Source organism: Hypomesus nipponensis, chromosome 10 (assembly GCF_054491055.1).
Source record: "Hypomesus nipponensis isolate SF chromosome 10, ASM5449105v1, whole genome shotgun sequence".
Classification (NCBI taxonomy): Eukaryota; Metazoa; Chordata; class Actinopteri; order Osmeriformes; family Osmeridae; genus Hypomesus; species Hypomesus nipponensis.
The window spans coordinates 9,168,544-9,181,556 of NC_140370.1; the positions used below are offsets into that span (position 1 = coordinate 9,168,544).

A 13,013-nucleotide genomic window follows, 5' to 3' on the forward strand; every position below is an offset into this window, starting at 1 on the left:
TGGAAAAAGCTCTTTTTGTACCATTGGAGGGCTACATTGAGCCAGTTGCATGTTGCCCTCCCTCGTCTGATTTGTGCACATTGAAGATTTATGGACTATTGGAAGAGGACAGGGACGTAAATGGAACCAGGTCTTTGGTTTTCATTTTCTAAATGCACTGTCTCAATCATACAGTGGCAAATCCAAGTTCAGGTGGATGTAACAATCAGGCTTTCACAGAACTGCTGTGTGGTGAGTATTCTGAACATACAATATTCTTTATGATGTAAAATAGTGTGGCTTCCCTGTACATTAGGATTCTATCTGTAAATGTTCAGATGACATATCAAGCTGAATATGCCATTTTTCTAAATTCCAAACACTAGGAAAGGAATATTCTGAAATAAAAGTCACTCGTAGGCGTTTCTTTCTGAAGTTGTGTTTTGTCACTGTTGGTTAAAAAAAAAGAGGAAAAAAACTAACAGGAGGGCTTTGAATGTGTCAGTCCCCAAGTCCTTGGCTCCATTTATTTAAGTTTCAATGTGAAATAATGGAGAAGATTCACGCTATCTCATCGCCAGGCACCTCTGAATATCAAGGGTTGCTTCTTCTGTTTCTAAATGTACAGTTTGTCATGATATTGTCATATTGTTTTTGTCCATTTTTGTATGAGACTATAATAAAAGAAATTGTGCAAACTTTACCGAAATGATATCTCCTTGAGAATAATATTGTAATGACAAGCACACCCATGTTAATACCCATATTTGAAATATATCCTCATTAGTTACTACAGACATTTGAGGGCAACAGGTCAGACTTCCGAAAAATCACGTAGCTGGTGAGATGCACTGTATCGATCGACTCTGGAACCAACAAAAAAAGGTTATATTGTATCAAGGTACATTTTATTAGTCAAAATTACAACATATACAATGGTTTGCCGAGGTTTGCTTCCATTCAAGTGTTTATTCTCAAATTGTATCTGGGTTGTTTGTCCATAGGAAATTCCCCTCCAATCTTAGAATGTAGCCAGCAGGAATGTTTCTTTGGACTGTCCATCCCTGGAAATCCTAACAGCGCACACTGCTCAGTCCTTATCACTGCAGCGGCCTGAACAAAGTTCAGTGTGAATCATTGGTCTGTTTGACAGCGTGTTAACATGTCTATGATCAAATAGGCATTGTTTTACCAGTTACAGTCCGTTTGATTGCTGACGCTGCCATCCCTCCCATGAACCGTATACCTGCACTGCCGCCAGGCAACAAAGAAACGACGTACCCAGCGATGACAGCAATCTGGACAATAGCTCCAAGTGCGGTGAGCACAGTGCTGTGAAGGCTCAGGGCCGCATATAAGGTTCCGCCAAGTGAACACAAATATACCGCTGCGCCAGGAGTCGGAGTTCCAATGAGCTTACTCGGTCCTTTTAGTATCGCCGCTCCCATTAACGCGAAAAGCGAACCTAGAGACCAAAGTAGTGCAAATTTGCGAGCATACAACAATAGCAACGGCGCGTAAAGGGCGGAAAGTCCAAAGCAAATAGCAGAGAAAGTAATGCAGGTCCCAAACGCTACCAGTCGTTGTGAGCGACTCATTCCGGGCAGGCATGGGTCCGGCTCCGTAGACCATGGCCAGGAAAAGCCGGTGCTCGATCCTTGGCCCGATGAGCTCAACCTGCTGCTGGAACCAGAGAATGGACTTGACCAGTTACCGAACCAGCTCCCGGGAACTGATGCAGGGTCATCTATGTCTATGGAGGTACTTGAGCTGGACTGAGATATCGTCTTGGCACCCCCTTTGGATTGTGCCAAGTACTCTTGAAGTTGTCGATTTAATTCTGCCATTACCTCTATATCTACTTTCGATTGTTGACAAATCCCTTGCTCTATGTTGATACAGACAAGCAGTGTGAAGCTAACTTCAGTAAGGAGTTTACATTTCCGAATGTTTGCAAAATAAAAGTTACGAGACAAATCTCTTTATATTATTAAAAGGTCCAACGTTGAGCTGTTTCTGATCCTCGATCTTCTACTGTACATTTCATGCACTGTTTTATAAATAATTGAGTCTGTTGAGTGAATACAATTTTAAATTTAAGATAAATCTCGGGCCATGCTCTTATTTTGTAGACAAATCCGCAGAAACGGAAATGATGTTATGTTACTCTGGAAGCAACGCGAACAGGAAGTTGTTGTACAGAATTACATCACATTTCGCGACAAGCAGTTGAAACGCGCTCTGATGACATACTATTTTATTTTTGCATAATAAAGAAAATTACACCCAGAATCTAGCCTGACGTTAATATCGAAGGAGAGTTTTCAGACTCATATTCTGACTAGAATTATGAGTATGACAACTCTCCTTTGGGCGTGTTTCAACCGAACTCGTAAAACAAATGCCTCTTCGCTCAATTGGATAGAACTACAACCAATAAGAGCAACGTAATATGTTGTTTGTTGAAAACGAATTCAAACAAAGAGCTCTTTCGTGACGTTGTTGATTACGTTACTGTTGATCATCTGTCCATCGTCGTATAAAGCCCGCCCTGGCAATTTCATTGGTCTGCCCAGATATTGGTTTTATGTAGTTGTTCCCAATACAATACCCTCCAGACCCAACTTCCCGACCAAATTTTTTTGTGGCGGGGAGAAGTTGGGCTAGCAGCCAGGCTACCCAGAATCAGCTGTGGGAACCAATTTCCCAAGTTGAAAATGTGCTTCTTTACATTAATCCACACATCATACACAAAGATCAATAAAAGTACACGAATTATGTCCAAAAAGACCTTGGCCTTTGGCTCCAGTGATACCACAGGAGAAATAGTGTAATTCCACGCAATACATAGCCTATAATTACTCTTTGCCAAGTATTGAATTTTAATGTAGAATTAGTTAGTCTGGTAATATCATGTTGTGATTAACTGCCACTAGTACAATTGGCTGTAGGCCTATGTAGCAATCTGATTAGTGAAGATGTACTGCCCTAGATATTGGGGTGGGGGTAAAGGGCACAGAGGCACGTGTGTAGGTTTTTCAGGAAGAGAACCGCAGCTGCTTAGGTGGTCTAAATTTATTCTGTCTCTCCATTGGCCACCTGACCCCAGAGCCTTTTTAGGGTACAGTATGTGTATGTGTGTATAGCACTAGGGCTCTTGGACCACGAGCAGACACAGAAAGATCTATTCATATATGGATCATAATAGAGGGACCAGGTAAGACATACAAACACACACACACATAGGGAGCGGGGAAGACACATTTACACATTTTACAGTCAAATACAAACATGCAAACCTCATATTATGCACTTAACGTCCTTACATTTACAATGTTTACACAAACCTTACACACAAAGCCAGAATTGTGTTTATTTAACCGCTTGTTATCACTAATGTGTTGATATTTAATAGCCAAATTACTCTATAGTGGATGGAAGCTAACTAGCCTATCTTGTGTAATGCCATAATAATGTAATTGTCATCAAGCTAAATAACTTAAGTCAAACTAAAAGTGAGTGAAAATCTTTGAATGAAACTAAAATCTTTTAATACATTTCTGCTAGTGTTATCTGATCTAATGACGTACATAGTAAAGTAGAGGAGAATACCTATTCTGTCATCACATCTCCATGCTGTCTTGTGTGTCTGGCAGCCCCAATGTCGATGTCACAGATCACCCCTACCCTCTTTCTGAGTGGAGCCGATGCCCCCCTCAACCAGGCACTTGTGTCTCGCAAGGGCATAACCCTCATTGTCAACGCCACCCTCAACCACGCTTGCCCCATCTACCCGGGCGTTGAATGTGTTCGCGTTCCTGTCTCCGACCTACCCAGCGCTCGCCTGGGTGACCACTTCGACCGGGTGGCAGAGCGTATCCACAGCAACCGCGCAGGGGGCACCCTCGTGCACTGCGCAGCGGGCATGAGCCGCTCTCCTGCTCTGGTCATGGCTTATCTAATGCGTTACAGGGGTACAACCCTCAGCCAGGCCCACTCCTGGGTTCAGAGGAGTAGGCCGTATGTCAGGCTCAACGCAGGCTTTTGGGACCAGCTCTTGCAGTACGAGAGGAGACTTTATGGGAAAAACACAGTCAAAGTAGCACCTGCGATGGAACCACAGTCTCCCCTGCCACCACGGGCGCCTTTGTCACGCCTGGCTGCTGTACCCAGGTCACCACTGTTGCCTCGGACACCACTGTTGCCCAGGACACCACTTTTACCACAGAGAACCAAAAAGGGAATGAGACGCTCAAGGATTTGACTGAAGATGTTTACCACACCTGTAATTCCTGGTTTTTATCTTGGCTAGTATTTCAACAATGCACAGGTTTTGATGGTAATATAACAATGTATTGTCAAGGCACCCGTATAACCTAGGAGTATTGCCTGAGAGAAAATGTTTTAGCTTATTGAAGTGTTATGTAGTTATGCAAACACATAAGCAATAAGTATGAGCTAGATGTTGAAATCGTTGTTTCAGTGCTCCAATGCTTTAGTGTTCAAAAACATTATTTGACCAATGGACCACATAAAGTCGACATAAGAATTGAGGTTTTTATTCTTGATGACAGTACGTTTAGCAGGCTGTAGGGGGCAATATGACCAAAATGTGGACGTTGTTTTGGTTACTGGATTTATGGAAAACTAAAACAGACTTTTGTGTCAATTAACTTAGGAATTGATGAATGAACAATATCAAAAAAGTGAATTATCATGAATTTAATTGGCTACTTCTGTACAGTCTTACTCCATGAAGCACCCCAAATGTTCAAAGTTAGGATGAATGTGTAACCTTTTGCCCTCATTTCTCCATCTCCTTACTGCTAAAACAAATTCACATTGATTTAGTATAATGGGTACAAAATCTATAATTGTGTGTGTGTGTGTGTCTGTTCATAGCACATGTCTCCACGTCCGATTATAGTGAGACATTGCTTTCAGCAAGCCCATCATGGAGTAAGTACTCCTACCATTATGAGTTGCTCATTTTTCTTTCGGCACATTGCTTGACATCTATCACGCCTTGTACGGTAAGGCAGACTTTCTGCGAACCAGACATTAGAAATATCCTTGGAAGGTATAGTGTGTGTGTGGCTCTTTGCCAAGCATGAGGCGCCACTTTACGAGAATGATCTCATCCAAATCCATCGGATTCATCGTACTTTGTGTGTCTGTGTGTGCGTTCGTCCACAGATTCAGTAAGTCCCACAGCAACAACAGCTGTATGTTGTGTTTATGCAAAGTTAAACTTTTAAGGATGTTTTTTTTAGTATCTATTCAAATAAACATTTATTGAAAGGTTTTATTTTTACTGTCATAATTCATGAACTTACTGTTTGATATAGAGATAATATAGCTTCATGTATATAATTGAAAACTTGAGAATATTAACTAAGTACACTGTAGAGACAATGACCAGAATCAATACATTTTTTTATTTAAAGCAAAATATATCCTCAACGTTTTTATCACAACCATAAATGAATAAATATTATGACATTTATATACTGTTAGCATGTTGAAAAGAACCTGAAAGTAGCACTAGACAAATACAACTATATGGGCATTATATGGTTAGGGTAGATGCTGTTGTTTGTTGGATGACTGAATGAATGTTGTCCTGAACATGTTGATAGATAAGTGAAGTGCATGCTTCTCTTCATCTGATACGGTACTTGTCAATGCACTCTTCCCACTCAGTCTTGCCAGTTTAATGCTTTTATGTGAGATTGAGAGGTGCACACTGGGTATGCATGTGTGTTTCAAACCTTACATATTGTTCCTATACGTGCCTTGGTCTATGTATTTGTTGATTGCAGTGTGAACATGTGCATGCATGCTGATCATCTTGGTAGCTCTAAACTCCCAGAAGTATCCCAGAGAACAGCGTGTCTTGGCGGACCGTGAGGGCAGAGCCGGTTCCATTGTCGACAAAAATGGACACATACTCCCCCGCCTGAAAGCAGCACACTGAGGGTTAATGAAAATCGTTCACTCATCGTTCTACTATCTCTCCTGTCACCAAGAGCAGTCCTTAAGACCATCAATCACTCTGAGTGTTGATATCAGCTCTGGCTACAGGTAATAGCCCATAATTATAAATATTTGCCTTTATCTGTAGGTTGAGTGTTGATATGAGTATGATATCAGTTTACATCAGACAATGGATGGCTAGACACATAACCTAACTTATAAGACTGCATGCATGCGTGTGTGCGTGCGAATGAGCCTGGGTGCCAGTGTGTGTGTGTTTGGTTATGTTGTTACCTGTAGGTAAAGGGTTCCTGTCAGCAAGATGCTGAAAATTCCTCCAGTCGTACCCACCCCTGTGACTGCCTCCAAAGACCTGAAACATTCAGACAGGCATGACACAACTAGCAGCGACTTAACTTCATTTATGTGACTGTGGCGTGGTATTTTATGAATGTTGATCTTTGTTTTTACTTTGGGAAAGTGTGTTTTTACTAATAACATGATGATTGTGTGGGCGTGTCAGTTTGACATGTGTATGTATGTGTGTGTTATTATTGTTCAATACTCACACATTGCTTTGACAGAGGGATTCAATGCAGATGGATGCCTTCACATTATCTCTCATTCTGGCGTGTGACCGCTCATTGGGCTCTGAGAAAACACATTTGAAACCAATCTGAATGGTTAAACTGCTTAACCTCTTGACTGTGACTACAGTACTGCCATAATAATGGTCAGTCAGTGGCTACATTACTGCCATAATAATGGTCAGTCTGTGACTACATTACTGCCATAATAATGGTCATTCTGTGACTACATTACTTCCATAATAATGGTCATTCTGTGACTACAGGCTCACACTTGATGGTTTTCTTTGGGTAGACATTCTGAGGAAAAAACCCCACCCCTGTTCCACCCCTATTCCACAGAACTGGCTTATCTCACCACACCATCTAACTGTGATTGGTCTGGGCAGTGGATTGGCCTTTTCTGATTGGTCCAAGCCATTGACACACCCAAATGTCCAAACTGTTTAGTTTCTAGCTCCAACCTTAATTCAACCATACCTCCCTGTGAGCTGCAACCAAATCTCTTACACTAAGATGTGCGAGAAGGCCAAATGGCAAATGGACAACCAATGCCGTTTTCTTCTTATAACCTAACAATATGCTTTAAATACCAGTATTGGTTCCACAATCCCTATACTCTCTTCTCCTATGTCCTTCGTTCCTGTTTTAACAAACCAACTAATGACATATCATGTATGTATGCTCATCGACCACCAACATGTCAGCCATGTGTTCTCACCTATAAGGAGGCTGGCGGTGAGTTGGTAGAAGCCAGGGACGGCGGCGGTGTAGCGGCCTGTGCTGGCGTTAAACCCCTGGCCCCTCTGAAGACTCTGCTCAGAATCAGAGGGCTGGAGGGGTCGCATGGGGAGGAACAGTACAAGATCACAGGTCAGACAAACTGTTGTTGTATCTTACATGTTGCTTGTCTGTGTGCAGATGTCCACGTGTGTGTGTGTGTGTTGGGTTAGCTCACGTAGTTGAAGGGCTGCAGTTCCAGCAGGCTGCGCCTGGGCACAGTGAGAGGGTGCTGGAGGCGGCAGTGAAAGGCTGTGGCCACGCGGGGGGTTCGATCACACAGGAGACAGGGACCCCCTGCCATATCCAGGACAGAGGAAAAGGACAAACGTAATATCACGTCAACGTCATTTTGGTTTTTGTTTCGTGTGAATGTGAATGTGTGAGTAACTTAGAAGATTTGGTTTGTGCATACTGCGTAGGTATGTTCATTTGAGTGTGAGAGTATGCTTTAGTTTGGTGGATAGTGTCTGAGTGTGTGGTTTAGTCTCTGAGCGTGTGTGTGTGTGTGCGTGTGTATGTGTGTGTGTGCGCGCGTGTGTATGTGTGTGTGTGCGCGCGTGTGTGGCGCCACCCGGCTTGGCTGTGTGAATAAGAGTCTTTATGTTTTAGATTTCTGTCAGAACAGCCTGCAGCTTGCAGAGAGCACAAACAGACCTGTGTCTGCTCACATGGCTGCCAGCCAACACTCATTCCACACACACTCTCTCCCTCTCTCTTGAGCGCTCTCTCTCTCTCTCTCTCTCTCTCTCTCTCTCTCTCTCTCTCTCTCTCTCTCTCTCTCTCTCTCTCTCTCTCTCTCTCTCTCACACACACACACACACACACACACAATTACTCTACACACAAACACACACACAGACACACTCAATTATACACTTACTTAGTCACCCTCTTTTTCCTACATACACAGATAAACACACACACAAACACACCTCTCAGAATCATAGAAGCTTCAGCAAATATAAATCCATTTGCACACTAATGCTACACTCACACACAAACAGACTCAAAGTAGCATAGACACACTAGTGAGTTGAAGGAATCTGAGGAATTCTACAACTGAGCCAAGTCACATCCACGTTCCGGAAAATTACCGCTATTAAGGGATCAGACCAGCCCACAATCAGACAAGTAGCCTCCCCAACAAATGAGAAAGACACCCCAAACAAAGCAGACAAGATACATACACACCCTTGATACTTTTGTTCTAATTCTCAGAGACATACATAAACTGAATACATACATACATACATACATACATACATACATACATACATACATACATACATACATACATACATACATACATACATACATACATACATACATACATACATACATACATACATACATACATACCGTATCAATGTGTAAATATATATATATGTATATATATGTTAAAAAAAATAATTACATTTTAACTGTTTATACATTATGGCTGAAAAAAAAATACAGCATTTCCACTATCTTAGAACTTGAATTCCTACATTTTGGTTTGCCCCAAAAAATCTAATGTGGAAAATGATTTTTTATCAATTGACCTCAAAACCCTTTCGCAAAGTCAATCAATGTCAAATTATTGCACTGATGAAAGGTTTTACTTGTGTCTTTTAATACAAAATATTGTCTCGCAATTGGCTAGAATGCAGAGCATGTCATTCATTAGTCAGTGATGCTTTACCTCTTAGTCGCAGCTGAAACTCCTGCATGAGCTCTTCCTGTTGTGGCAGCAGGGGGGCCGGGGGCCCGGGGGGGCCCTGGGGCCCAGGGGGCCCGGGAGGCCCCGGCAGACCATGCTACAAAGACAAAATCACACTAATTCAACTATTTGTGCACTATAGTATGAGGCAAGTCCCTTCTATCTAAGGAGCCGCAGTGATGCCTGAAGTTCAAAGGTGTTGTGACGCAGTTAGACAAACAGGCTCACAGTGATTTGGTAGTCAGGATTAAATTAAAGGAGTTGCTGATTTAATGTTTGGAAATCCATATGAAACCCATGACTTGTCTATATCAATGACAATTAGCAAGCACCCCAACTGTAATAATTTTTTTTTATTTTTTTTTATTGCCACCCTGGCCCAAAAACGCCCCAAACCTTTTAGAATTAGAGAGGTGTTTGTATACCTTGAGGGAAACATCACTTTTTCCTGTGTGGGCGTCTTACTGTAAACTCAGTAGCCTAACCACTCCCACTGTAAGCTTTGCTGGGGCAACTGTATAAAGAATTCTGGGAACAGTCGATGATTAGAAAGACAGCTGATGTTTCTAGAACAATACAGTAAAATTGTGTAACTTAAAAATACGTTTTAAAATATGAGCTTTGTACCTTTACTTGATGAAAATCCTCAGACAGTTAAAATTAGTTGGGTGCACCAGCACTGTAAGTTAAACTACACAGTGTCCTTTAAAAATAAGAAAAATATCTGGTCCTGTCTTTTCAACGGCAAGGCTCCTAATCAGTAAATTTAAAGGAGTAGCACTTAGAGCAAGATAACCCTAACTTCTGTTGTTTGTAATATCCGATTATGCTTGCTTGTCAGCTTTCCTTCCTTACTGTGTCAATGTACCTACAGTGCACATGCAAGCAGTATAGCATAGTTATCACTCTCTTCATTGCTCCGGTCTATAACCTGGGTAGGCCATGAACCTGCTCACCTTTGATGCTCTCTTAGGGGCCTTGATCTTTCTGTTCTCCCCTTTGTTGGAGTTCCGTGTGAAGACCAGCCAGGAGCTACGAGGACTCACTATGTCCAGATCTGAGGACACTGTCTCCTGGAAGGCCAGAAGAAAGTTCAATACACAGGATAATGCTGATTAAGACCAGGTTAAATTGACCAATCTATTTTGACCTATTATACACAATTCACCAGCAATAGTGTGAGCGCTGTGGATTATTCAAGCAATGTGAGTGAATAATGGTGAAGTAATTGCATATGGTATTCAGACTGTATAGTTACCGGGCTCTCTGTACTGGCAGTGTTATTCTCCCCCTGGCTCTCATCACTCTGTGTAGCAGAAACAGTCACCAGCAGTCCCAGAATAAGGGGCAGCATGAGCAGCCTTTGTGGCCCACACAGGGCACCTCTGCCCTGGGCTGAAGGAGGCAGCATGTCTGGTAGGCCCTTGTGGTGCTCCTTCAAGAAGATCTGCTCTTCAGCTTCTCAACAGGCTTTGAGGGATCCCATCCTGGGATGTGATCCACAATAGTGTAGCTCAGTGGATGGTTCGATAATAGGGGGTCCAAGAGACACTTCAACAGTTGTCCTTTTTCCAGAGTGATGTTCTCTGGTTTTGATGATTGTATATCCGCTGGACGATTGGTTTCCAGTTGTTCTTTTGCTGCTGTGTCTCTTGTGATGTTATGTGTCTCTCAGTCTCGGTGTCACTGCAGAGGATTGCCAGTGCATTCTAAAGAGTGTATCTCAAAGTGTCTTCCAAGCTAAAATGATATGTTTGAATTGCATCATGTCAAATACTCAACGCCCTGTATACGTTACTCAAATGTGTGTGAGAAACTTTGTTTATATGTGTGTGTGTGTGTTTTGGTCACCATGCAAGACATAAATACTGTGTGTGTGGCACAGATAGTGTCTCTACATGAGAATGTGTGTGCATGACAAATTCTGTCTGTGTGTGGTATAGGCACTGTGGGTGGTAGAAAGACTATTACTTTTTTCACCCTTGTCTGTGAAACAGATTTTTCCTTTTCTCTCTTTACTGACCTGCTTTCTCCATGTTGCTCTCCTCTCTCTCTTTCTCTCTTTCTGTCTCTCCCCTTTTTCTCTTGACTTTCTTTTGATCTCTCTCTCTCTCTCTCTCTCTCTCTCTCTCTCTCTCTCTCTCTCTCTCTCTCTCTCTCTTACCACCTCGGTCTGTCTGTCTTTCTCAATTCTTCACACAGTTGTAGTGTCTTTAATTGCTGGTTAAAGATGAGTGTCCTATTCCAAAACAGACCTCCCGTTTGTTTTCACATCAATCCATATTCCTGTGTCCCAGCAGGCTGGTCCAATGATGCAAGTATGTTTTGACTGGTTCTGTTTGCAGAGCTGCTCCTCTCTTTCTCTCTTTTTCTCTCTCTCACTTATTCTCTCTCTCTGTGTGTCTTTCCTCAGCTCTCAATCCCTTGGTCCTTTTTATCTCCACTCTTTCAAGACTCCTCCTTCATCCCCCCCTTTTTGGTTGGCTCCTCCTTCCCTCTATATGCCTCTCAACCATCGCTCCATCCATCCACAGTCTTGTTCCCTCTGTCTGCCCTGCATTCCCCTGTCTCTGTATCTCCCCTGTGTCATGAATGTATCTCTCTCTCTCTTTCAGCCTTCCTCTTATTTCTACTTTTTCTTTGCTGTTGGCCTTTTTGTCCACTCTTTTGCAAGACTGCCCCTTGCAGGGGTTTTCTCCAGGGTCCTAGCACCAATAGGGTGACCATTCCCCATCATACCAAAAGAAGACATAATAAGGACTAAGTCCAAATACAGTTTTACATTTGGTCAGGTCAGCAGTTAATAGTTTGCCAAGAAAAGAGAGGGAAGGGGAAAAAGTCTCGCTCACATTCGAGATAAGGAAATGGGAGGGGTCTGACGTTGTACCAAGATGATGACATTTGTCAGCTAAGTTGGTGTATGTGTGATGTAACTCTCATAATGATGAAACATTATTTAGAAGTTGGGTGAAAATGTAATGGTAGTTCACTCCCTCCGCTCAAAGGATCATGGTGATAGGGGACACCACATTTCTACATCACACATTTAATAAATAAAATACAATGTTACCTCTCTAATTGTAGTTAGATTTAAACTTCAGCCCTTCCATGGCAACACTTCAACACAGTTTGAACACTTCTTTGAAAACAACTTTAAATAATTTAAAGGGAAGTCAAAAGAAATTACCTGTCAAAATATTAGTGCATAGCTCTTGTTATCCGTGGTACATCAAAACACATGAAAGTGTTATGAGTGGTTTCATAGGGGTGTCATAAATACTTGTTACAAAGTCTGAAGCATCAACGTTAAATGTCCCATTTTACAGATTATAATTCAGCACCAGCACCCTCTAATGGCCATATAATTGATTTGCACTGTGTTGACTAGTCAGCGGGGCAAATTACCTCTCAGTGTTCCTTGGTGAGATTAAAGCCTACAGCAAACTTGTGTGTTGCAAACTTTTAACCTGTTTTTTAAATGAGTGCTCAAATAGTTAAATACAATAAATAAGTGCAGGACTGATGGAACACAAACTTAAAATACATTTGAATAAATAGTACATTGAAGTTCATGTGTCGTGAGAGCTCCTCCTTCATCTATAGCAACAACCAGATAAATTAAATGTAAGCTTGATATAATATTGTGTTTGAACATTTCCTGTACAAGAGATTGCATGCATGTATTAGATATACAGTAGTACATAGAAAACCAGTCATACACAACATGGTTGATGCACGTGATGGCTGGAGGTGGACCCCAGACTGCATCACCTGTTGCAGTACTCTAAGTCCCGGATAAGAGGATTGGAGCTTCCTGACTCTACCTTCACATGCACTGTAGACAGAGATGTCTGTGAACACACACACAAGATACACAAACACAGCTGGTCAGCCTGCATAATTCCACTGCGCCTTCAAGATCTCGTCTTGTACACAGATGCAAGGTAGCTTCAGGACTTGAAGGAGACAATAAGTGGTGACACAGCACT

General features: G+C 42.1%; 3 protein-coding genes across 3 annotated transcripts; 1 reads left to right on the top strand and 2 right to left on the bottom strand.

Annotated features, from left to right (window-relative positions):
• Positions 1-865: 865 nt before the first annotated feature.
• On the bottom strand, positions 866-2,088 carry sft2d3 (SFT2 domain containing 3). The gene has a single exon (XM_084707202.1). The coding sequence runs from the start codon at positions 1,824-1,826 to the stop codon at positions 1,152-1,154; it is 675 nt and encodes a 224-aa protein (XP_084563328.1). The 5' UTR covers positions 1,827-2,088; the 3' UTR covers positions 866-1,151.
• A 1,024-nt stretch (positions 2,089-3,112) lies between these two features.
• LOC146271549 (dual specificity protein phosphatase 18) lies at positions 3,113-5,284 on the top strand. Its single transcript, XM_084707752.1, has 2 exons — positions 3,113-3,196; positions 3,636-5,284. Exon 2 carries the CDS (start codon positions 3,641-3,643, stop codon positions 4,241-4,243), a length of 603 nt encoding a protein of 200 aa, XP_084563878.1. The 5' UTR covers positions 3,113-3,196; positions 3,636-3,640; the 3' UTR covers positions 4,244-5,284.
• A 112-nt stretch (positions 5,285-5,396) lies between these two features.
• On the bottom strand, positions 5,397-11,054 carry LOC146271550 (erythroferrone). The gene is made up of 8 exons (XM_084706530.1): positions 10,283-11,054; positions 9,981-10,097; positions 9,007-9,121; positions 7,501-7,619; positions 7,264-7,375; positions 6,525-6,606; positions 6,250-6,328; positions 5,397-5,938 (listed from the first exon to the last, which is right to left on the bottom strand). Exons 1-8 carry the CDS (start codon positions 10,433-10,435, stop codon positions 5,840-5,842), a joined length of 876 nt encoding a protein of 291 aa, XP_084562656.1. The 5' UTR covers positions 10,436-11,054; the 3' UTR covers positions 5,397-5,839.
• Positions 11,055-13,013: the final 1,959 nt, after the last annotated feature.